The sequence below is a fragment of the Poeciliopsis prolifica genome, unplaced genomic scaffold (assembly GCF_027474105.1).
Source record: "Poeciliopsis prolifica strain line A6 unplaced genomic scaffold, Auburn_PproV2 SCAFFOLD070, whole genome shotgun sequence".
NCBI lineage: Eukaryota > Metazoa > Chordata > Actinopteri > Cyprinodontiformes > Poeciliidae > Poeciliopsis > Poeciliopsis prolifica.
The window spans coordinates 1,631,535-1,658,063 of record NW_026562445.1 but is presented as its reverse complement, the minus strand read 5'-3'; the positions used below and the strand labels follow the sequence as shown (position 1 = coordinate 1,658,063).

General features: G+C 40.9%; 1 protein-coding gene across 1 annotated transcript in view; it reads right to left on the bottom strand.

The window, feature by feature from the left end:
- The window catches only part of LOC129351869 (plexin-B2-like), a 104,049-nt gene that overhangs the window by 15,738 nt on the left and 61,782 nt on the right, over positions 1–26,529 (bottom strand). Inside the window, 19 exon segments of the mRNA XM_055020690.1 lie at positions 1,853–1,985; positions 2,068–2,216; positions 4,016–4,203; positions 4,301–4,388; positions 5,660–5,752; positions 6,372–6,473; positions 6,559–6,667; positions 6,850–6,961; positions 8,274–8,330; positions 8,333–8,438; positions 10,109–10,235; positions 10,314–10,414; positions 11,098–11,232; positions 11,821–11,991; positions 12,066–12,214; positions 12,892–13,024; positions 13,109–13,435; positions 14,154–14,673; positions 23,090–23,149. Of these exon segments, the coding sequence (XP_054876665.1) occupies positions 1,853–1,985; positions 2,068–2,216; positions 4,016–4,203; positions 4,301–4,388; positions 5,660–5,752; positions 6,372–6,473; positions 6,559–6,667; positions 6,850–6,961; positions 8,274–8,330; positions 8,333–8,438; positions 10,109–10,235; positions 10,314–10,414; positions 11,098–11,232; positions 11,821–11,991; positions 12,066–12,214; positions 12,892–13,024; positions 13,109–13,435; positions 14,154–14,669 (2,796 nt within the window). The 5' untranslated portion in view covers positions 14,670–14,673; positions 23,090–23,149.

The following is a 26,529-nucleotide window of genomic DNA, read 5'->3' as shown; positions in this document are numbered from 1 at the left end:
TATGAATGGTTGAAGGAAATGGGGGATAAAAAGCTGATTGGTTTAAGTCACAGATTAAAACACAGCCGAGTTAAAGGGACTCAAAACCAAAATGAACTGAAAGTGAAGGAGTCCAGCTGTGCTTTGCACTCAAACATTTGTCTTGTTTGTGCTCCAGATTTGTTCTGGCTGTTGTCACAAAGAGAGCAGGAAATAAAAATAAACATCCCCAAAGAGACAAACTCTTCACAGCTTCAGCGCGGCGGCGCCGACTCGATGCTTCGAGTCTTTATTCAGGCTCCGACACCAAGGAGACAGATCTGAACCCGGGAGCGCGATTCAACGATTCAAAACCGAAACAGACTCGGCGTCGACGTCCTCCAGATTTCAAAGCAAGCTTCAACATTTTCCTTCCATTCTTCCTACAAGATGTGGAGATCCAGAGGAGATGCAGGTTTGCAGCTTTTAAATCTGTTATGCTTCCCTGAACAGGTTAGGATGAACGTACGGCCTCTACAAAACATGTTCTTCACATTTTTAGCACAAATCAACCAGATTTTGATCAGATCAGCTGTTTTAGGGCCTCCTGTCACTTTAAATCCTAAGTAGCTGCTGCTGGCCCCAAACTCAACGATGCACACGCAGTAAAAATGGCTGCAAACAGATGCGCAACTATGCATCTGTACATCTTTGAAAAGCAGATGTGGAGCCTCCTGCACACCCAGCAGGGAAGCAGCAAGTGGCTTCTGGATGGCAAGTCAACCACAAAACATTTCTCTTTCCAGCAGCCATTGTACAGCCGGAACCTCAGCAGACCCAATGTCTCAGAACTCCACTGGGGTTGCTAGGTAACGGGGCGGCGCCAGGCTGAGGTTGCTAGGTAACGGGGCGGCGCCAGGCTGAGGTTGCTAGGTAACGGGGCGGCGCCAGGCTGAGGTTGCTAGGTAACGGGGCGGCGCCAGGCTGAGGTTGCTAGGTTTCCAGGAAAATGAAGCCATTGCCAAACAGCAGCTTTGTGTTTTTCTCCAAGTGTTTTTTTAGAAGCAGCACAAACACAAATGGAAGAATTAAAACATGTGAAAACTGAAGCTTGACTGATAATCTGTGAACATTTGAGGTGAAAATCTGCCAGGAAACTGGATGTGTCTGAAATAACTGAATTGTTTTTCTTTCTCAAACAATTAAAACGGACCGTTTGCAACCTTGAGACATTCCTTTCCTCCAGTGTTTGATGTTTTCTGTTTTGATGTCAGAAACAACCAACAAAGTTCAGATTAACCGCCGCTGGAGTAAATGGTTTTTGTCTCAGCGGTTTTCTGTAATTACTTCTCGTCTCCTCAAAAACAAACAACAAGGAAACACAGAAGTGAACAGCGATATTTAAATGACCGACTGAGTCGCGTTCAGGAAACAAAGCAGAACAGCAGGTGAAACTTATTTCGGTCATGTTTGTTTCTCTGCTTGCGGGAGGCGGAGAGTAAAATACGTTTGAATGGAGTTGAGCGCAGCAGCGAATCTGCTGGTGAGGGATTTATTTACGCTTCGTTTCCTTGCAGAGAGCAGAAATCTCTGCGTCGCTGAGGGAGACTTTTACTTGAGCAGGTTTCCTGACGCAGGACTGAACTGTTTCTCATTTGGAAATATTTACAATATGTTTTGTTTGTTTTCATGATTGACGGAAAATAATAAGTGAATGGACCAGAAAGCTCTTTTTATGTTTTCTCTCTCTAAATATATTCAGGCTTTTTTTTGTTATTGTTTATAGTTGAGCAGGTCAAACAAAAAATTATTTTTAAATTTTTGTATTTTTATTTTAATGTATAATTTAATTTGCGAGTTTTGGCTAAACGTTTGGTCACTGCTGATGAAATACCCGATAGGTGAAGTTCATTATAGAGGTTGCGCTTCTGTTCCCCTCCACCTCTATGGTCACCGGCCCGCTTTCGGTCAGCTCAGGCGGGAGGTCGGACGGCGGCGTTCGCTTGGGTCCGATCTCACACACCACACTTTGGACAGCAAGAGGAGTTAATCAATAATCCATACGTCATCAGATCAAAGATCCTGCTAATGTGAAGTGGAGTTTGTTACCTGGTGGAGACGGAGTATCTGTCCTCCAGGTGTTTACAGTTCACTCCGGCCACCGTGATCTTTTTCACGTCTTCCTTCTTTATTCCCATGTTGGAGCCTTTGATGGTCACCGCGATGGAGCCGTTGAGCGGCCCAAAGCGAGGGATGATCTGGAGGAATAACAGACACAAACACTTCAAATTAAAGACGCTCAGCTGGTTGATTTACTGGACTTATAAAGAATTTACCTGCTACAGTCACTATAATAAAAATAATTAAAGCTAACTGTTGACATGCTAAGTTAGCATTTAGTTCAGCTAGCAAAAAAGCAAATAAACATCCATCCTGCCTTTCACTGCTTTTCATTTCTGTGAGTGAAATCTTTCAGCAGTCATGCAGGAATCCCCAGAAGCATTTATCTGTGGTGATTTTACATTTTGTGTTATTCCAGATGAAATGTTATGATTTATATCCACAAAGGACTTTGAAGCAGAAAATGAATCGCCGGCCTATTAAAAGGTGCAGAAATTCTCCTGCGGTTTGCAGAAGTAATCTATTTTCAGAGAGAGAAAAGTCACTGAATGGAGACAAGAAACCCAAGATAAGCTCAGATGTACTTTTGTTTGAGTTATGATCACTGGAAGAGATGTTTTATGGTGCATTATGTAGAAAAACAAACTTCAATGTTTTCTGAACTTTGGGGTGAAAACATTTCCCCCAAACTGCCAGAGGAGAAAACAGTTGCATCATCTAGCAGCTGAAGTTCAGATGCTGAAATATTTTACTACAACCTGCAGTGAGACAGAAGCAAGAACAGCAGCAACAACTCAATCTAAAGTGAATATCAAGTCTAAGTTTAACAGGAAGTGCTGAGAAGTTCAGGGTTCAGGAATTTCATTAAAAGTTTGATTCTCCAACATGGAGGGAAGAAGCAAACTTTTTGTTTTCCAGACAGCAAAATAACATGAACCAAAAGCCAAAAGCTTTTCTTTGCAGATTTTCTTTAAGAGTTTGACCTGCTTTCAGAAGCAGCTCAAATCTTCCAAATGGAATTAAAAAATGAATAAAATGTTAATTTTGCACAACAAGTTCCCCCCAAAAAACTTGCTAGATTCTGAAACGCTTTGCTTAAAATTCAGGAAACAACCAGAAAGTTACAAGAAAGTATTGTGTAGTATTGTGTAGTTGTGTATTGTGTAGTATTGTGTAGTTGTGTATTGTGTGGTTGTGTATTGTGTGGTTGTGTATTGTGTAGTATTGTGTAGTTGTGTATTGTGTGGTTGTGTATTGTGTAGTATTGTGTAGTTGTGTATTGTGTAGTATTGTGTATTGCGTAGTTGTGTATTACATGGTGGTGTATTGTGTAGTATTGTGTATTGCGTAGTTGTGTATTACATGGTGGTGTATTGTGTAGTATTGTGTATTGCGTAGTTGTGTATTACATGGTGGTGTATTGTGTAGTATTGTGTATTGCGTAGTTGTGTATTACATGGTGGTGTATTGTGTAGTATTGTGTAGTTGTGTATTGTGTAGTTGTGTATTGCACGGTGGTGTATTGTGTAGTATTGTGTAGTATTGTGTATTGTGTAGTTGTGTATTGCATGGTGGTGTATTGTGTAGTATTGTGTAGTTGTGTATTGTGTAGTATTGTGTATTGCGTAGTTGTGTATTACATGGTGGTGTATTGTAGTATTGTGTGGTTGTGTATTGTGTGGTTGTGTATTGTGTGGTTGTGTATTGTGTGGTTGTGTAGTTGTGTATTGTGTGGTTGTGTAGTTGTGTATTGTGTGGTTGTGTATTGTGTAGTATTGTGTAGTTGTGTATTGTGTAGTATTGTGTAGTTGTGTATTGTGTGGTTGTATAGTTGTGTGGTTGTGTATTGTGTGGTTGAGTAGTTGTGTATTGTGTGGTTGTGTAGTTGTGTATTGATGGTAAACAGCAGGAAGACTCTTTGGTTCTGATGACTCACGTCAGTAATCTTCGGTTCTGGACACTGAGCCAGTTTGGGTGACTTGCAGATCTCCTTGAATACACACTTCATTTCCTCGTTACTGTTTTTGCTCGGGGTTTCTTTGCACCACTCGCAGTTGTACTTGTCGTCGGCGTGTTTACACAGACTGCAGTCCTCTCTTCCCACTGAGCAGCTGTACAGCGTGACTGGGAGGAGAAGATGAGAGGGGATGCAACTGGATTAGAACTGAAAATAAGAGGAAAAACTTCTTTACTTCTCTGTGTTTGAGAGCGACACACCAACCTGTCAGCGTGCTGTCGATCTTTGTGTTCCTGTCTTGGACTTTGATATGGAAAGATATGTTCACCTCCTGCTGCTCGTCATAAGCAAACTGCACACAGAGACATACAGCATTGTTTCTTCACAGATACAAACAAAACTCCAACAGGCTTTTATAGCCAGAAACTCATCTGCCTGCAACATCTAGTTTTCTTTTGCTAAAGTTGCAGCTTTAGCAAAAGAAACATTCCCACTATTTCATTAACTGTTACTAAATTAGGAGAAAAAAGCTAAGTTAGCATTCACTGACTGCACAATACTCACTTTTAGTCTCATTACTTCAAAATTTGACTGAAACACCTTTTTTATTGTGATAAAAGGGGGATGCAAAGCTCCGCCCACCAAAAATGGGCGGGGCCAAGAATCTGTGTGGGTGGGGTTAGTAACATTTTAACAATATTTATGTAATTTCTGCACTTGATTTTATGCAGAAACATGATTTTCAGAAAAGAAATTTTAGTATCAATCATTAAAGTTGAAATTCAGGAGAAAACGAGAAGCTTTTACCGAACCAAACATCACAATTTCAGTGCAGCACAAATCACAAAGACGCTTCATTTATATAAAAAAAGCTCAAAGCAGAAGTACAGGCAAATATGAATAACTGAGTAGATGTTATGAAAGTGGGGATTTGTCTCATTTTATAAAAATGTATGATTGTGCAGCTGCGTCAGATGACCTTAAAACATTTCTGTCCTCACAACACGAGCAAAATAAATCCAAACTTCTCTGTTTGGATTTGCGGTGAAACACAAACAAAACCTCGTCCCCGTTCTGCTTGCAGCTCGATGCTAAATTACACCGCCTCGGTCCAACTGTGAAGGTCAAACCAAACGCGCACAATTGTGCTCATAAATCAGAGGATGTTTTCTTCTGGAGGTTTTCAGGAAAAGAAAAGGATAAAGAGCGAAAAGTGGAGGAAATAAAAGGGAATCAGGGGCAGGAAAATGGGAGAGAATGAGGTGGAAGCGAAAAAACAGAAACTTTTTATCTACATTCATGAGCAAAATATATATATAAACAACTAATCATGAAGTGCATAACAAAATAAATGTTCCAATCATGTTGAGCAACTTCTGAATCAACAGTAATCAAAGCGGCTGATTTTAGGAGGCGGTGAAGAGCCGACTGCTGCTGCTGCTGCTGCTGATGTTTCAATTAAATAATCAGAGTGTTTCTTAAAGCGGGTTAAACGGGTTTAATCTGTCGCTGTTTGCCCACAACACTGATTACTCTCCTTTAAGATGCTTTATTCTCTGGCTTAATTTAACAATCTGAACCACAAACTTCCAGCTCAGGGATGAATCTGCGCCTCAGACTCGCCTGGTAACCGTCGAATCTGAACTTTGAGTTTTCGATCTTCACCACGTTTTCTTCATGGTCCATCAGCTCCGTGCCGATGGTGAAGCTCTTCCCCTGCAGAAAAATGCAATTTTTCACTGTCTTTGCCTTATTAATAAAAACATTTAATTTTCATCTTAATAAATTAGAAAATCATCCAAAAGTCTTAACTTAACCAGTTAAGACTTTTGGACCTTAACCAGGTTTGCTTGTTTTGTAGGTAAATTGTGTTTTGAAACACAATAAATGAGCATAAACATGGTGTTTAGATCTTTTATAAATCTGTGCATGTAGGCATGTCGTGATGACAATAAATTGTCCTAGAAATGATTTCATAAACTATAATATTGTCATTTTAAGACCATTTTTAACTAATATATTTATATATAATATAGCTTCCAACACAGGAACTGGAAAACATTTTAAATATCCCAAAAAATAAACACAACATGCAAAACAACAATAATTAAAATGGATTATGAAGTCTTGTGTTTCAAAAAATAATTATTTATCTTTTTTTAAACAGGCAAAAGAAGCAGGTAGTGGAAAGTAGCCACAGATGTCAAAACAGCAGCTTTTCAACAATGTTAAAGGGGAGAATCTCCTTAACGACTGTTGTCCAAAAGAAATGATTAACTTATCAATCATTGATTGATTGGTAACTGTGAAGTGATCAGGTGTGACAGAGCTGCACCTCGTAGTTCTCCAGGTTCCTTCCCTGGAAGACGATGGGCATCTTATAGCCCACAGGGATGAGCAACGGATCCGGAGACTCAAACTGAGGACAATTTCCCAGCTTCAGAAGAGAAATAAATGCAAGTTTAGATATTTTCTACCAGTATTTTAACCTTTGGCGGCTGAATTTGTGGTAAACAAATTACCTCTGAAGGTTTGACAATGTGACCTTCCAGAGATTCGTCTTTATCACTGCAGGTGTGATCCCTGGTGTTCCACTGGCAGCCCCACTGACTGGTCACACAGGAAATGCACCTGTAGACAGGTGGGACATGTGGCCGCATCATGCTGGGTGTTAATGTGTGTGTGTGTGTGTGTGTGTGTGTGTGTGTGTGTGTGTGTGTGTGTGTGTGTGTGTGTGTGTTGTGTGTGTGTGTGTGTGTGTGTGTGTGTGTGTGTGTGTGTGTGTGGGCGTGTGTGTGTGAGATGCAGCTTACGGTGTGTTGGGGTTCTTCCAAACAGTAGCTGCACAGTTGTAGAAATGATATTCTCCAGATGTTACTTCAATCGTTTGGTTCAGCAGAACCTTCACTGGGACCGACACGAAGTCTGAACACAGAGGAAGAATCAGAGAGGTTCTGAGGGTCCAAACTGCGGCGCAGGGGCCATTTGTGGACAAGAATAGAGAATGGGAGCAGGACAGAAAACGCTAAAGCTAGTTAGCATAGCCACCTATGACTGCAGATAAACAGTTTTCCCATCATTAGCACATTTAGCAGTGAGGACATGAGGTTAATTGGCAGCACTAAGCCCCTCCTCCCGGCTCTGATTGGTTGGTTTTGGTGCATTTCTTCAGAAGCAACAGCGGCTCGTGGAGGAAGTGGAGGAGATCAATCTTTTCTGTCTCAACATGGTTATAAAAAAAGGAAATTCATTTTTTGTTTATTTGTATTTTTTATGCATTTCTAGTCTGAACCCGTCACAGTTCGACGTCACAAGCACAAAACCTCGACCCCGTTCCTGCTGGAGGGCAAAAAGCTGCTCGCTAACAATGACTAGCCTTGTCGCTAACAATGACTAGCCTTGCCGCTAACAATGACTAGCCTTGTCGCTAACAATGACTAGCCTTGCCGCTAACAATGACTAGCCTTGTCGCTAACAATGACTAGCCTTGTTGCTAACAATGACTAGCCTTGCCGCTAACAATGACTAGCCTTGTCGCTAACAATGACTAGCCTTGCCGCTAACAATGACTAGCCTTGTCGCTAACAATGACTAGCCTTGTTTTAGCTGTTGTTAATATAACGCTGAATCTTAAATGTGTAAAAAAGAAAAGGGATTTGCTCCTAATCGTCAACATTACAACAATCAGATAACAAAGTCAGCAAAGTGTTTTAATTCAGAAATACGGAGAGGGAAGGAGTTCAGTTATGCTAGCTTGACTATGACAACTTTAACATGTAGACGTGTTGTGTTCTGTGTTTCAATTGAAAAATAAAAAGTTGACTCATCAGTAAATCAAGCTTAGCTAATATCAACGGTTGCTAATCTCCCACGGCACTCAGTTAATAATAATGGGAAAATAAGCCTATCAGCGAAGATGGACTGAATGTTCTGTTCTTTGTGAGGGAAATGTTGGAGTGTTTTTAGTGTTGAATCTTAACACATATCGTGAAGCTGTTGTGAGTCAGTTGCCATGGCAATGGGTAGCAGAGAGTGAGAAAAGGATATCCGTGGTTTTAGTTGTTCTTCAGCAGTTTTCTGCTTTATTTCCCTTTGCTGTGGCGCACTGCAGTAAATTAATAATCACTACTTCTCCAGGTTTCAGTTTGTTAATTTATGAAATTTCCCAATGTGAACAACAAGCAACGTGTCTACAGGATAAAAACGCCTCAGAGTTTAAATCTGCGGCGAATCGTACCCTGCTGCTCCGGAGTGGGCGGGACTTTTCCAGGGTCGGGAAGCGAGCAGACCACACCGTCGGATCGTCTTTAAGCACCACGGCGTCGGATCTTAACGAATTGAAGACGCAGTGCAGCTGGTCGCCATCCCTCAGCCGGGGCAGAGACGGGACCTTGATGTGCACCTGCACAGACAATCAGGACAGAGACGCGTCTCAACGTCTGCAGAAATGTTTCCACTAAATCTGATGCATTAAACCCGATAAAATGTTTCCCTGGCTGAGTGAAGACGCTTCAAAGTGTGTGTGTGAGTGTGTGGCGCAGGAATAATTACGATTCAACTGCGCTGCTCAAACATGAGCTTCTCATTACTCTTTGCTGACCTCAACTGTTTTCATTTTGCTGCTGAAGTTTTTAATTTCAAACTTCTTGATCCTCTGAAGCTTCTGAACTTTAGAGGCTGCAGAACAAAGTCATTTTTCTTCCACTAGAGGTTTTAGATCCGCTTGTCTCGATTCAAACCTGAAGCCAGAACGCATCATAAGTTAAGGAACACAAGGTCAAATTTACTAAATTGACTGGATTTATACATTGTTGTCTTTCACGTTTAAATAAATCCTCTGAGAAAAAGACTAAAATATTCTCATTTTTCTGTAAGTTTGATTAAGATTTTATTTCTCTAAGAAAAGTATTCATTCTTCGGAATAGCAAATTCTTTTTCAAATCAATTATTAATATATTGTCATGAAGATCATCTCCACTTATAATCTTATAATTATTTTAAACAGCATGGAGCTAAATATCCATCTGATATCATTAAATATTTTTTTAAATTCCCAACAAGTTTAATTATCTATGTAATTATTTCAGATATTTCTAAAAACCTAAAATAAAATTGAACATTTTCATGCAACAGAGTATCTTATGTTGATTAAAAATAAATGTTGCTTGTTAACAACTGATTTATCTCATGACGATCCTGTTCAACAAGATGATGCAGTAAGTTCTCTGCTGCAGAGCATTCATGGTTCATCTCTGGTTCCTGTTTTATAATAATATTCTGAAATAAATACATCACTGGTTCTGAGTTATGTTTCTGTTTATTAAATGTTTAAAACTGTGAAAAAGACTTTCCCAATTTTCCAAAAATGATTAGAAAACACAGAGAAATGTCTTTACTGTTGCATTTTAAAATAATTCAACTTCTTTGCGTTTTGTTTTTTCCAGCCTGATCTGATTGCATTATCACACATCTGATGAGGATGACTGTGAGATCATCAACGACTGCAGCAATCTGCATAAAACAAATATTCATGTCATCATATTAAGTTAATGTCATTAAAATGAGCTCCATCTCTCCTGAAAGAAACCAAGAATTGATACTTTACATTGTGAACTCAGGCTGAAGGACACTGCGCCGGATCAATGTCCCATTAATTCAGGTTCAGACAGAATCATACATCCTCTGCTAATGAAAACATATGGGCTCAGCGCTCGCACTGAAGTCTATCGACTTAACCGTGACATGCTACTCGCAATCTATTTTCTAATACAAAGTTCAGATTTTTCAGCTACAAGAAAAGACAGAAGAAAAGTCATAAAAGGCCAAACCAAACTATTGAAATCTATTTAAATGTAATACTTCTGACATGTAAATAAAAGTTTACAGTAAACTGTAGTTGAGTAAAGGTAACGAGTTACGACCCGACTGCTGATGCATAATTCACAGAAATAAGGAGTAATGGCAGCTGCAACCATTTAAAAACAGATAAAAGGTTCAGAAGTGAGGCGAGATTAAAGATGGCGTCTCATCAGAGAAACTTTGTTCTGATACTTCGCTGGGATTTTCGCCCACCTGCTTCGTCTTCTTGCAGCTGATGTTCGGCGGCTCAAAGGCTGCGATCTCAACGCACTTCCCGTCGGGAGACCAGAGCCAGGCGTTCGTCTCTGCCGACCTGCTGCAGTCCTGCTTCCTGCTGCACCTGGAGAAACAACATGGCAGCTCGATTTCTAGCAGCTGATTGGCTCCCGTTTTGGGCTGCAGCTCAGGAGTCGCTCACCGTCCCTCCAGGACACACCAGCCGCAGTACGGATCCTTCATCTGAACGCAGAAGTGGCAGTCGGCCATCAGATGGCAGGTCTGGACCGGAACCTTGGTGATCTGGACACACAGGAAGTTAATTTAATGTATTTTTTTATTATTTAATTTATTCAAATACTTATGTATTTTTAATCAATAAAAATAGTTTTTTCCTGCAAAAAATCCCACCAGAAATTAAAGTATTAATGTATAAATTCAGTAAAAAAATATAAAATTTGCCAGATTTGTCGTTAAAACGTTAATTCTTCCTCCTGATGTTTCTTTACGTTGAAGATCTTGGGCTCTCCTCTCTGACAGGCTGAGCGCCGTCTAATAAATTTAGATGAACAGACGGAACGAGCTCCAGCGTCGTCGCTCCACTTGATCAAAGCAAATTGCTCTCTTGAAGTGCTTTGTAATTAATTCATTTCTAAAATCAATAACATCTATTTCACCTCGGCTGCGGAGAAGATGAAAGAACAAAGCAAAGAAAGACGGAGAGGAAGAGAAGCGGAGTGAATAAATCAAGCAGCGACTTGTGTGCGGTAATGCAGACGGATGTGTTGATGTTAGTCGACAGAGCGAATAAATGATCAAACAGGACAGAGGGAATAAATGAAGGGCTCATTAAGACAGCAACTTGATGGATGAAAGGGGGAAACAGGAGCTAGCTAGCGCCGCCGCCGCGACCTTCCGGGTCGCTTTGGACAAGTGGAAGCGAGGAGCGATGGATCCGGTAAACCTAACAATCAATGGGCTCCGACCTTCGTCTCCGTGGTGATGTACAGGTGCTGCAGGCTGGAGTCGAACAGCAGGTTCTTGTTGACCTTGTGCCTTGAGGCGCCGCTCAGCGGCTGGCCGTAAACCTCGGGTCGAGCCGACAGATGCAGCTTCAGCACCTGCAGAGCAGAAACAGGAAGTGGAAACGTTACCGCCAGCGCAGAGCCGGAGCCACAGCGGCAGCAGGACGGCGACCGCAAAACCAATTCAACCAGAAGCTATTGTGATGAACTGTAATATTGTTGTTCTGAGACCACTTTCAAGTCATTTAATGGTAATAAAACAAGAACAACAACAATGAAACAATAAAACAAACAAGAACAACAAACTTTAAATTCTAGTGCTTGTTCAGCTCTGGAACTGAAAGACATTTTAAAGATTTCAAACAAAATAAGAAACAGAAACAACTTTTGTCGTCCCTTTTGTGTTAGAAATAGACAAAAAGGGTAAATCATGCAATTAAATATGATTCAGTTTGTTTTCATTTATCATGCAACCAAAAACCAGAAAGAAACGGATTAAAACATTTCCAACAAGTTGATATGCAGACAATCCAAGATGGCAGAAGGAAATATTTGCAAATACTTTATGAAGCTGTGAATAAAAACATGAGGAAAGATTGGCGCTAATGTTAGCGTGCCAGCTTTGGTCAACCAAATGCATGTTCAGTGTTGAACCCACACACAGTAAGTGAATAAAGCCGTCACCTCTCCATCAAGGGTTCCCAGGAACGCCACAGCATGGCCCATCTCCACGCCAACCGCCACAGCAGTCAGCTGACCCACATGTTTCCATGACGGCTCGGCCATCAAGGCGAATTCGGCCGTACTGGCCAGCGGCGAGGGCAGATGCTCGGCTCCACATTTCTCCATGCCTTTCTGGTGAAAGAGCAGTTTCCATGTAAAACATCAGATTTGTGTCTCATCCTGGTTTCAGGAGAGGATTTTAGTACCTTTCCGCTGCACAGCTCCTCAGGCTTGGAATTGGAATTAGAATAAGGCGAATAAACTGCAAGCTGGTTGTTGATGAGGCCCTCCTGGTTGTAACAGGCTTCTATGACTTTATAAATTTGATTGTTGATGAACTTTAAAGGGTACATACCTGAAAACAGGAGCAGAAGCAAAATCTATCTCCATTCAAGCTAAATATTAAACATTAAGAAAATAAAACAACAAAAAAAGCTAAAACATAAGAAATCTGTAAAGGTTCACAACACTCTATGTAAAAAGACAGAGGTAAAGCAAACTTTGTCACTGCGTAGGGCCCCCTGCTGGCCTGGGGGTCCAAAAGCACACAAAGCGGCTTTATAAAAGTTAGCTACTGAATTCCTACAGACAGAAACTGCAACACTGTTTAATTTATAGTGTTGCAGAAAGAGAGAGAAATATTCAACATTAAAATCTTTTGTGTAAACATGATTTCATCGCATATATACTATGTAGCTAACATGCTTACTTAATTACACATTTCCTACATATGCTGATTTTCAACAGTCTGACTGATATATTTAATGAATTTATCTTTCTGATTGGCCATAAATGTGCAGAGAAATAGCAGAAAATACTGTGTCTTACTGACAGGGGGCAGTGCTGAGCCCCATAGACACAACGAGCAACTAGTGCTCTTCTTCTACTCACTGAAAAGACTGAAAACAGTCAGAGGAACAAAATACAAACAGAACAGAAGCGTTCAGGATCCCTCTCTATTATGGAAGGAAAATAAATGATTTTTCCTTAAACAGAACGAGAAGGTGGCAAACACATGAAAGTGTGTCATACACATGGCTGAGTTGTCGCCCTCGTCGCTGAAGGTGGCGAACAGAACTTCGTCATGAGCTGAGATGGGTCCGAACTGACTGGACTGGCTCAGACTCTGAGCCAAAGCTTCGCCTGCTGGTCCAACAAAAGCTGCCTGGAAGAGAAAGCAGATTGAAGTTCGGTTTATAATGAAAATGAGTAACAATACTAAACATCTGGACCAGCTGGTCCTCCTCACCAGAACTTTGCTGAATTCATTGTTGGCGCTGCAGTTGAGCTGCAGCTCCGTGTACGAGTAGTAGTGGTAATCCTCCTCACACATCCGGGAGATGAACGTAAAGTTCTTGTGGTTATGCGAGTCGAGCTTCCTTGAAAACAGGAAGTAGACGTAGCCGTCGCTTTTGAAGCTGAAGCGGAAGTCGTGCGCGTATTTCGGGCTGAAGGGATTGGACTGGACCGCCGCGGTCTCGATGATGTTCTCGAACATGTCCAATTCGTCCACTTCCTCCAGGAGGCGGGTAGAGATGAGCTTCATGCTGTCATAGGCGCTGTGGCCTTTAGCAACCTGATGGAGAAAAACATCCAGCAGAGATTTTACTGAAATTATTGCAAATGTAACTTAAATTAAGTTGTTTTAATGCCAAACAAGACCAGTTGATACAAACAATCTTTTGGCCTCTGGCTGGCGAGTAAACATTCTGAAAAAAATATTGAGCTAAAGAGGCTTTAAAACTACAGAAAACTGCAACATATAGTCCAGCACGGCGGCGGCTGCATCACCCTGTGGGGCTGTTGGAGAAATATCAGAGGGGATCGTTTCTATTTAGCTGAGCTTCTATATTTTATTTTGATGATTAGAGGAAATCCTTCATGTTCAAAGTTGTGCATATAATTGTTGATTTTCGAAATCAGCAGATTTTTGCGTCAGAAATAAGAAATAAACAATAATACGAGTGCAGCAGGATCGTTCCTTTGAGCAGCGAGGTTTACTGGGAGAAACCCAGTTTCCCTATAAGAGCTCGTCTCCATCAGGATGAGATGCATTGACGCTGTTGCAACTCGTCTTTTGTTGCTTTTGCCATTAAGCCGCTGCTCTATAAATCAAGCAGCAGAAGCTCAAACGATGTAAATAACGCCAGAAAGGGGATACAACAAGCTAGGAGCTTAAACAAAGTCAGATCATGATGACTTTATTGTTGTAATATTTTAACTTAATTCTCTAATATTTCTGTTTTATTCTGGTAAACCTGGAGGAGTGGGCGGAGCTTGTGCCTCCTGCTCACCAGGAAAACGGTGATGTTTTCTTTGTCTTTCTTGTAGTATGACATCACTCCCACGACGGAGACGTTCTCATCGGGGCTGGCCACGTACGACTTCTCGCCCTTGTTGTCGTTGAAGTAGACTTCGGTCTTCACGTTGTCCAGGCTCCTGAGCGAGCAGAGGCCCCTGAACAGGCTGCCGCACACCACCAGCTGGTTCCTGGCCGGGTGGAGCAGCAGCAGCTTGTTGTGGTTGGGCGTGTTCTGGGCGTCCGCGCAGGACGTATCGATGATCGGCGGCGTGCATTGCCGGTTGTCGAGTTTGGGCCCAGTTATGTAGCTGGACTCCAGCGCCAGGTCGGCGTCCAGCTGGTACAGGTGGTTGACGGCGCCCACGTACAGCCGGCCCGTGGCGGGGTCCGCCACCACGTTGTTGATCCGCATGGCGGACGAAAACTCCGGGTCCCTGCCGCGGCACGGGCCGAGGTGAGCCGTCACCATCGCAACCACGGTGAGCCGCCACGCCCACCACCGCTCCATCGGTCTGGAAGACAAAACCGCAAAAATAGCAGGTTGTTAAATAATTAGAGTTTTAGTGACATCTAGTGGATCAATGTAAGAATGCAACAAAAACAAAAAAAAAACATCAGCTAGTGCCCCTAGTGGTCAACTACTATATCTAATCGTATCCTGAAAATAGAACCATTAAATAAAAATTAAAAGCATTTATGAATTGTCCATTTATTAAAACCAAGTTATTAATGATTAAAACTCTTTTTTAACAAACTGCTCCTTAGTCGACTAAGCCTGTCAGCTTCGGTTGTAACTGGTTTTTACATTTGTTTTTTTGTGTTGGGTTCTTTTTTATTATGGATATTTAAATTATTTTTCAGTCCCAATGTTAAATGTTCCTAAATTCAAGTTTATTGGTCTTTTACTTGGAAATGGTCTGAAAATCACAACATTATTGTTTAAGGCAATAATTACAGGGAATAAGATAAAGTATTTTCAAATTGAATTTATCTTTGAATTGTGCTGCAGGATGTTCTCAGTCAGTGAACCAAAAACCTTCTGAGCTTATTGGAGTCAGCCTCACACTTTTATCATAAATCTAATCCGTCGCTGTCATTAAATGTCACACCTTTTCTCCCTGTAACATTAAAACAAGCCAAACCCAGCAGGTATGTTCTCCGCCTCATCCTGTTAAGGATCTGCGACATCAAAGGGCTAAAATCGTCTTGTGTTTCCTCCCTAAGCCGTCCCAGCCGCTTCTCTCTGAAGCGTTTTTCATCCTGCAGTTCAGCCTGGCTGCTGTCAGGGCTGCAGTAAACTCCGTTTGTGTCGAAGGTGTGTTTGTGTTTCTCTTGAAAACAGCAGATGGGATTTTATGGATGTGAAACGTTTAGGTAAAGCCCCTCTATCAGAGCTTGTTAAGGATAAAAACCTTGCCCCTCTACATAAACATAATTAAACCAGTGGAGGGTTATTATGAGGTTTTAGGATAATTACTGCAAACAAAAGGATCACTCCTTAAAAGATGAGCGGCCTGAATAAAGCCTTTGTGCCGCCGGCTCACCGTTATAAATCGCTGCACTGTTTTCCAGGATGAAAAGGATTTTTACTGAATGATGGATGGACTGATCTGACAGGCAACGCTGAGAACCGGAAATTATTTCCACTTCCGACAGTTAAGCAAAGAAATTACCTGAAGGGAGAAAAGGTGTGTGACACTTTTAATGTGCAAACTGCTGGATTAAGCAGCTTTAAAGATGAGAAAAATTCTGATGTGAAAACCGACGACAGGGTAGAGAAACATTTACATTTACTACTTTTTAACCAAATATTTTTCAAGACTTTTTGACTCGTTCAAGACATTTGGATGAATGGATGAAACATTTTGACAATAAAGCGGAATAAGTTCTAAATAAAGTTCTGGACCGCTACAGATAATGTAGGGACCTTGAGTTTTATTCCAGGTGTAGCAGTTAAATTATTCCCCTCAAAATGGGTTTGTTCTTTCTTTCAAATTAGGGTCAGGACTTTAATTTTTATTAATAAATTTCAACGCAATTAATCAGATTTTTCCTTTTTTACATACAAAAGTTCCCAGTGGAACATTTGATTTTGTGCGTTTCTGGTACGCCATTAAATCAGACGCACATCAGCTAATAGCAACGATGGTCCCAGTGGGGGTTAATTTCTGCTTCAAACTGATCTGACTGGACGCTGGAAAAGACCACTGTCAAGTTGTGCTAAAGAGAGTTAGCCTATCAGCTAAGCTATTTAGGCCTAAAATGGCATCTCTATGCTAAACATGTTGCTAATGCTAATGTTAGCATCTACAGCCCACATTTCTAAAGCTGTTCAATGAAAACTTCCTGAGATCTAGACCAAATGTTAGAGAAGCTAATCTGTAGCAATCAGGTGATTCTGAATGATCAGAATATGATTTATACGAGTCAGACAGAAATCTGCCAATAGATCTGCCTTCGTTTCTCCGAACACCAGCAAGCCAGTTTTCTAGCCATATTAGGTAGAAAACTGGAATAATGTACAAACATGGTCATGGAAACTTTAAAAGAAAACTCAAGTCAAGACGAATGGGAGTCTTTAAAAGTCAACAGCTCTGGCTGAAAAGTTGGTAGTGAATGTGTATTGAAGCTCCAGCCGGGGGAATAAAGCCTGGCAGATTTTCTGATCCTGTCTAACCTTCTTAAGCCTCGTTCCTTCAGTCGTCGCTTCATCACTCGCCTGTTTCTCCCTCCACATCCCAACCTGTGGGAACCGCTTCAAACAGTCCCTGCTTTCTGACACTCGACGTCCCACCGGGACGGCGCACATCTGAGGCCCACCGCGGTTTGAGTCTGCTGATTGAATGTTTCTTCTTTCTGTCTGGCAATCACATTTTGTCTCAAAAAACTCATCCGATGTCGCAAGCATTTGATGAATGTGGTTGAAAGTTGTCTACTTTCTGCCTGGAGACGATTCTAATATTTTCCTCTGCGGGGTGAGACGCTGCCAAGGCTGTAGGTGCACCATAAAGAAGATGAAGGAGAGAGAGATGAGGGCTGAACTATGACCTCAACTGCTGCTGGCGTTCTGACTAAAACCAGGAAGCGGGAGCACATCATCCAGTTCAAACTGCAAAACAGCCGAAACACTGAGTTCCTTTAAATCGAGACAGAACCTCACCGAGTTAGAGCCCTCTTCAATTCATAATAACTGACTCTCACGGTAATTATTGATGTTTGCTGCTGAAATGTTCCAACTTGACTGAATGCTGTTCCTGACAGCCGCCATTTTGTCCCTCATTATTCACTTCCCTGCAACCAAAACTGTTCATTATCGTCGAATTCACCTCAACTTTCGGTTCAAAACGTCTGATTTACATTCAAGCCCACCGCTGGGCAACATTCACTATTCATGACATTGGGCCAGAGGAACATGGATGCTGATTGGCCGGAGCTGGAGGAACGCAGTGGCTGTGATTGGAGGAGCCCCGGGGGAAATGGACTCCTTATTGGCGGTAATAAGGAGTCTAAGCAAACAGGACGGACACACACAGCAGTTGGAGCTCATCTATCGACACACACACAGGAAATCTCCTCCATCAGCCCAGAGACACACAGTTTGTCCTGCAGAGGCGACGCAGTCTGGAGGAACAAACGGCACCTGAGGAGTTCCTGGGGAAAATAAAACCCATGCGATGAAACGGTGCTGATCTGAGAACAGCTGCTTGGTTGGTCTGATCACTTTCCTCCTCAGCAAAACTTCTCCAACTTTTAACTTTTAAAATATCCTTATTTTAATTAGAAGCTAATTTGATGTCTCGGTGGTGGATTTGGTTGATGATTATTTGTTTAATAATGTGTTTATAAACCAATCTGAGCCTCAGCCGGTTTAATTTTAGAACATTTTCGGTTCTAATATTAAATCAACATTAAAGCTGCAGAATGTACCTTTATGTCACCATAATCTTTGAAAATAAAAAAATCCACTGCCTTCTCCAAGTGTCAACCAATTAGAGCCAGGAGGCGGGTCTTAGCGCTGCCAATCACTACCCCCTTTGCTCTCTGCAATGCTGCAGCTAGTTTAGGTTGTCATGAATGCTAAGGCTAGTTAGCATAGCCACCAAAAACAACAGAGTTTTCCTGTAATGGTAAGTTGTTCACAGCAGATACATGAGAATGATTGGCAGCACTAAGACCCTCCTCCTGGCTCTGATTGGTTGTTTTGGTGCATTTCTGCAGGTGGCAGTAGCAACTCGGGGAGGACGTGGAGGACGTCGATCTTTTCACAAATTTTCTATGTCAAACTGTCACAAGATGAGGACAGTTTTAACTGAATGTATAAAAAACATTTTTCATAAAAGTTACAAACCGAAGCTTTAAGAGTCAGGATAAACTTAAGGTTTCTGGTGAAAGAAAAAGCCACAGAAAAACGAGGCGACGTGTGTTTGGTTGTGTATTTCTTGGTTGCAACAAGACTAAAGCTTACACAGATTAAAATCCTGTTGATGTTTCTTTAAGAAGAATCAGTTGTTGGCAGCTCTGCTAATCCACCTCTTTTGCTTTTGCTGCTTCTCTTTAAATCTCTGTCTGGTTGGATGATTAGAAGACGTTGGAGTCGGGGATAGGATTTGAATTTTCTCTTTCTCTCTCAGTTCTTTGTCCATAAAGACTTTTTCAACTCATCTGGCATTAGGGGTCAAAGTTCAGGTATTGTTTTGAGATGCTAATTAGCTACTCCCAGTTGTAGAAAAACAAAAAAACAAAACTGGTTGCCATGTTTACATATAACACCTACGTGAAAGTAATTGGCAGCTACAAGCTCTGATTGAGACGAGAGACACGATTGTTGAAATAATTGCCATAATTTCAACAAATAATTTAGTAATCGATTAACTAATATACAAGCTCAGAAAAAGGCAATTTGCTAAAAGAACATAAAGCAATAATTTAAAAAAAAACTATACAAAAAATACAAGCATTTTGCATTTAAAATAAAAAAAAATCGAGCTTAGCTTCACAAACTTTATATTCTGCAAATAAAAACAGTGAACAGATCACCCCTACACTGCATTGATGTTAAGTTAAGGTGTTTTTTTTAAACATTTAACTAATCATTAAATGTTATGCATTCAAACGTTTATTTTCTTATTTAAAAATGATTTGAACTATTTGTTTGCATTTTTTACAAATTCCTAAAGTTTAAATACATTTAAGTGGTTAAATAAAGTAGAGCAAACTTTTTCATCCAATAAATCATTGGAATAATCGATAGAGTAAAGGTTATTTGCAGCCCTGTGTGTCTGGCATGTCATGCATTGAGGCTTTGACTCCTTTCCCTGCCACCGTCTGTGAAAGCAGCAACTCAGTGGCCGCAGTTTCTTTAGGGAGTCCATTTATTCTCCGGCTCAGATAAGAAGTGAAAAGGACCGATTCAGTGGAGTGGAAACGACAGGGAAGGACCGATAAAATTTATCAGCAGGCAGGGATTCATACAAAAAGCATCAGAGACGGGCGCCATGTTTGGTTCCAAGAAGTAAAATCAAAACTGAACGGATTGAGTTCTTAATGACAAATAGGAATAAATGGCAACTTAATGAGTGTAAGGGCAGTTTAATGGAAGTTGGATAGCTTCTGCTAAGATATAAAAATTTAGGAGCGAGAAGGAAAGTCAAACTGGACCGACTCCACATTGGAAACACAGAGAGAACGCTGTTATTACACCTCCTGACCTCTAAGTGGCGCTGAGCGTAGAAAACAGGACATAAGCAGAAAAACTTCCACAGCAGTAAACCAAACAAATCTGGAGGGTTAGTCGAGCTTCTTCGCTACGTTGGATAAAACTAATAACAGCGCAGGGCATTCTGGGTAAAAATAACCAAAACAAATGTGCTGGCCAAGCACTAGCAGGAGAAATGGATCACAGTCCCTCACTCCATTTTTGTTTCCATTTGGTGAAGAAGGAAGCTGCGCTCAGTGTCTATTTTTAGGTTCTTGGTGCAGCGCCCCCACAGGCCAGGAGGGAAACAGGCTGCTCACAGGGTTTGGCTGGTTTGTCTCAGTTTAGTGTGAACCCTCCAAAGATTCAGGTAATAAAAGAGTCAAATGTATTTTTAGTTTTCAACAACAAACATTAAACCTGACAAACGTTTTGCTCTGAATCGGACTCGGCGTCTTTTCGCCTTATTTTATCCTCAAAGGGACAAACATCCTGCCAAATAAAACCAGAGTTCAACTGAGGAAAATGGCAGGAGGGTTGATGAACTGCTTCATTTATGCTTCTGCAGATAAATCAACTCTAAAGCAGGCTGTCATTGAAAGTTCTGCTTGCGAAGTGCAAGTTGGTGACATCTCAGCAGGGCAGCGGCACAGAGAGCAGAAACAGAGTCGGGTCGGCATCAGAACAAAGGCCGACTGTTGGGAGGAGAGATGAAAACAGAGGGCCACTCACACCAGTGGTGCAACAAAAAGGAAAACGGTCAACCAGTTTGCTACCAGTTACTACAGAGATGGAAATATTTAACATGATAAGAAAGTTTTTAAGCCAAACAAGAAACCAGAACTCAATGATTCTGTTGCTCCTTGTTAAAAAAACGAATTTCAGCTTTTAGAAACCTAAATATATAGACGTTAGGATTATTTAGCCAATGTTAACTGGACCAAACTTTTTATATGTGCAATTTAATACATTTATACGAAAAGATTAAAGCACTTTCCTGATTACTGGTACTGATAGGATAGAGCAGGAGTTTCTTAAAGAGACAGAGGTCCTATTTTTATGTGTTTCTCATTTCAAAACAACAAAAAAATATGAATACAGTAATTTTTCAAAAATGAAAAACTTCTTATAGCAGATAATTACCAAAAATTATAAGTTGAGTTTTTTTTATAAAAGGCTCTGTAAAATTTGTGGCTTTAAACAAGTTTTGTGACTTTCTGACTTTGTTATTTTTTACTATTTTATATATTACTTTGCTTATTAATCATCAAATATAATTGATCATATGTATTTTATGCGACTGTGTTTGAAGTGCTTATCAATAAAATTGGTATTGTACGGAAGGAATGTGGGCATGTTTGGATTCCAAGGGTTGCAGATGTTTGGTCTAGTTAAAGTAGACTCCTAAATCCAATTGGGAATCTTTGGAGTATTAATATTTTTTCAGGCTTTTGAAGTTTTTCCTGCTTCCTGGAGCCTTGCAGGAAAAACTTCAAAAGCCTGGATCAGCAAACTAAACTACATTTAGTTTAGTTTACTAAACTAAATTTATTCTTTAATCACTCGGGAACAAATAGAGAACCTTGGAGCGGCGGGAAGGACGGGAATCAATCTCCTTAAATAAATATGACTTGGATCAATAACTAGACGTGTTTCTACTGAGCCGCGAGTAAAGAGAGCAGAAAAAAACATGATTCCAACTCGTGTCGGTAAATTTGCAGACAGATATGTAAATGTAATTTGGTGCCGGACCGAGTGACGAACCCGACATTTCAGCACCAGAACCTGCAGCTGCTTTAATTATCAAAACCTGAGCAGAGAACCTGAAATCCGCACATCTGTCAGCGTTCCCGCCAGAGAAGCCGTCGCTCTTCCCGATGACGCTCGGCTCGTGTTTGAAACGCCGTTGGCGCGCCCCGACATCGACTCTTTTTGAAGTTCTTATGATGTTGTGACTGAAGCCCTCAGTGGGCCGGGCCCAGATCGAGACGTTTAACATGAAAAGATGAAACTGGGATTTGAGGGAGGGAGAAACCCGGAGCTGACAGGTGCTCTGTTGCTGCCTTTACCGGATCAAAGGACGTCAGAGTTGATTTGAGCTGGAATGAATCAATCAGCTCCCAAAACAAAGCAGTGGAGTTTTATTTGTTTATCTGCTGATAATGTGAAACTTTGGCGACAAAACAGCTTCAGGTTGAATAAAACGACATCAGATTTCTGTGGGTTTATGAGTCAAAGGTTGGCGTTTAGTTAAATCTGTCATCTGCTTTCTTCTCCTGCTGAACCAGTTATGATAAAAAAATAAATCATCAGATTTGATTCCAACAGAAAATCAACTGAGCAGTAGAGAAATGCTGCACCACTTCTGTTTTTATAAAAAAAAAATTTTTTTTAAACTTACTTTAATCATTTTAAACACTGGAGCTATAAATAGTGTAAATTTATCTACGATGCTAATTAGATCCACCAGGCACTAGAGTTATTTATTGATGCTCAAACTGAAATTGGGTGAAATACATTTGCTTTTTCATAATTACATTATTTCAAACAGATGAATCCCACTGCTGTCCTGTCTCTATTTAACAACATGAAAACTGTTACAAACTGAATTTTTACATATTTTTGAAAAGTTTTCGGTTTTTATTCTGCAGCGTTTCCAATACAGCTGGAAGCTTTTATATCCTGTGTGCACTTATCTTCATTTTATGTTATAAACTGTTAATATAACGTGAAATAAGCTGTTTAAGTTGGATTTTCTTGACATATGTAAGATTTAATGAAAGCCATAATTATTGGAAAAGTTATGAAAAGATCTAATTATACAAATGCATCAGTGATGAACATAATGGATCAGTCAGAGGAGAAAAATGATCAATTTGGAGTCGAGCTGCTTCCATCAAAGCTCCAAAAATCCCCAAATAACTCCATATTGTTCGATGTGTTTTAGGGTTGTGAAGGAACTCTGCAGCGAAAAAGATGAATCCTATTTTTCCTCCTTGCATGAAAAGACTTCTTATCCTCCCACCTGCTCTGCTGCTGCCGGTTAAACCATCGAAAGCGTAATTACTGTCACTGCTGGAGAGAGTTAGGAGATAAAAGCAGCCGGCAGTTCATCCTGCCAACAATCCCGATCATTTTATTTCATTATTAACCATAAATCCACAATGGAAATGAAAACCACTTCAGATAAGCAAACAGGAAGTAATTCATTTAACAATTGGATTATTAATCACCTCGTAATTCAGGCTAATCACAGCTTCAGTCTGAAGGGCAGATTAGTCCACGAGTCGAGCCTGCGAAAAATAAACACAAAAAGAGGAAAAAATTAGTCTGGAAAACAAAAACAAACAAATCATTTAGGAGAAACTTTCTGTTAAATTCATCAGTTTTAAAGCAGCCTGGAGGCACCGAAGCGGGAAGCAAATCGCAGCCAATCCTGCAGATTTTCAGCTTAAGCTTCTCACAAACGAACATCAGTTTGTTTCTGTTCAAACATTTAACTATTTTCATCTGCTGACTTAAAAAGTTTGGGAGATTTTCTTCACTCTATCCCTCAGAAATACATACAGTACAAATACATACAGACAGAAAGAGTTCCCCGTTGTTAACAAGGCTGGTGTTTGGTGAAATGATGTGTATGTGTGTGAGAGAGAGAGTGATTGTTCTCTGGAGCCAGAAGACAGAGATATGGCCTTCATTCCTGCTCAGATTAAAGGATTTAGAGCAAGAAGGCTTATTACAGATCCAAAGAGAGAGAAGGAGGCAGAGCCTGCCCTCCTTTTCCCTCTGTTCAAGGCTGATTAAGACAAAGATAACACTCCCTCCCAGGCTGAGACCCCCAAATACACACACACACACACACACACACACACACACACACACACACACACACACACACACACACACACACACACACACACACACACACACACACACACACACACACACACACACACACACACACACACACACACACACTCATTAAAATCTAGCCGGAACAATGATTCCTCTGAGCTGTGGAGGATTTTGACCTGTTGGACGTTCGGCACATTTTCCAAAAACCTCCTCCTGTCAGTGGAAGGAGTTTTCAAATCGAACCCACTGGATTAACCCCTGATGAGCTGCTGAGGCCAATTAACCCCAAACCAATTTCACTGTTAACAATACAGACAAGTAGAAGAGCTGTGAGGCCACTCTAGTGGTCAAAGCGTGAAATAAACATAAAGAAGTTGAATAATCTAAACCCGAGCCAAAAACAAACATTAGCCTGACTAATAGATAGACTAACATGTGTAAATATCCACACACGCTCAGTCGCTGCTGAGAATTATTATAAAGGGATTCTAGTGACTCCGCCCCCCTGAGTGCAGCCAACCAGTGGCCAGCATTTTGACACATTTTCAGTGACCAGAACCTTAAATCTAGCTTTACTAAAGACAAACTCTTCATTTTTCCTTCCTACTGTCGCCAGCTGCATGCTGGTCGTCTTCAGTCTGCATCGACTCCATTGAAAATTAATTTTAGCGTCTATTAAATCAAACCAGATATAAACAGACTGATGTTTTCCAGGCTTGAGTGTTGCGTTTCTTCTCCCGCTTAAAGCAGCTTTTAATTATGAAGTGAAAATGAGGAGGAAGTGGTGGAAACGCCAACAAAGTGCTGAATTATGGAGCCTGAAATGTATCTCCGTCTGCAGCAGATGTTCGGCTGGTTGTCTCTGGAAGCATGAAGAGTAAATCATGTTGGTAGACCGAACATCCAAGCTGCCAGCAGGGAAATAATTAAACCAACCAGACGGACGTTTAATAGAAACTTGGTGATATTCAGCTGGGAGACGAGATAAATGCATTTAATAGTAAGAAGAGATTTTCATCTAAACTGTTGATGAACCTAATTAGACCTGACAGGTGGAGAGATGAAAGGAAAAGATGGATGGATGGATGGATGGATGGATGGATGGATGGATGGATGGATGGATGGATGGATGGATGGATGGATGGATGGATGGATGGATGGATGGATGGATGGATGGATGGATGGATGGATTTTTATAATAATGCTCTGAATCAAGTTGGTTTTTTTTATTCGTCTCCCTGATTCTGGACCCGTTTGATGGTTTTAACCCAGAAATCCTTAAAACATCCGTCTGCAGACGCGTTTTTATTCCTTTAAAAGATGCTAAACTAAGACCAGCCTGTGAAAGAGCGTCTTTATCAGAAAGCAAAGGAACCGCCAGGCAGACGGCGACGCGCAGAGGTGAAGAACCGTGACTATCAATGAGCTGGATGGAGATAAAAGGAGATCTTCCCGTTTAAAGCGCTCCAATCTGGGACATGAGGGGAACTAATCCCTGATGACAGCAGACCTGGAAACACGCGTCACACCGCCCAACCTGTTGGCGCCAACATGCAGGAGTCTGAGTCATGGCCTGCGCCGCCACCTTAAAGCCCCGGTTCTGGTCCGAAGACAAGCCGGACCACCAACCTGCATTTCCAGAGTTTGGTAATAACTACTTACACTCACTTGAGTAACTGTTTAGGGAATAAAATTTCTGGATTTCCTGCCCACTGAATGAAAGACGCAGAAACACACAGCAGTTTCTGTTAAAGTTTCATAAGTTTTACTTTGAAAAAAACTGATAAGAATTTTCTTTTGCCTTATGTTATTTTTGTTACTTATATGAATCATTGTCATTTTGGTCCTGGAAATACCTAAATTTCCTCTTAACTTTATATTTTGTTCCGTCTGGTGACGTAACGTTTAAATACTAAGTTGATCATTTGATTCTGTGACAAACTTTTTGACCGTTGCAGTGACACGTAAGCATGGCACCAAGCGTTACATAGTTCTGGCATGACGCCACTCTTCCCGGGTCCGGCGGCCATTTTGGTAGGGGTCCGTAACCAACTGCAGTTGCTATGACAACAATAACAGTCCCCAAGCTGAGATTTAGCTTTTGCCTCTAAAGCTAATTTATTGCTTTGGTAAGATGTTCTTTACACTTTGAAAAGTATTTCACCAAGTAACTTTTGTCGAGTTTCTATGCAAATATTTCAGTCCATTTCAAATGAGACAAAACTAATTTACAAAAAATTTTTCATCATTTGTGAGTTTTGCTCACTTTTTCACACATCAATTCCAAAATAAAGGAGCGTGGTGTCCGAGCTCGCCTGAGAAACAAGTCCAGTTTAAGTTTTGTTCACACAAACTGAACAACATACAACTTGCTTATGACAATAATGACCAATTATCAAAATGATGCCAGAAGTTTGGTAATGAGTACTAAAAACTACGGTTAAAATATTTAACCAGATATTAGAGATGTATGTGGATTAAAACTTTTATTTTGTCTCGATTTTGTTTCAACAGTTATCGCCTCTGCATCCTGTGTGAATATTTGGTCTAAAATTGCTGCATTTTGTGCTTAAATTTCACACAATAATCATGATTCTTCACCTTTATGGTGTTTTTCCTCATAAAAACAGATTATTTTTCCTTTTTAAAAGGATCAAATGAACTTGCATACCTTAGAAAAAACGCTCACATTCGCGAACCGCAGGTGTGTCACACCTGCTGTGCGAACCAAAAAAGAAGCGCAGAAACAAGGCGGCGGGCCACACCTCCTGCAGCGCCGCGCCACAGTTAGCTCACCCTACTGCTAATTAGAAAAGAG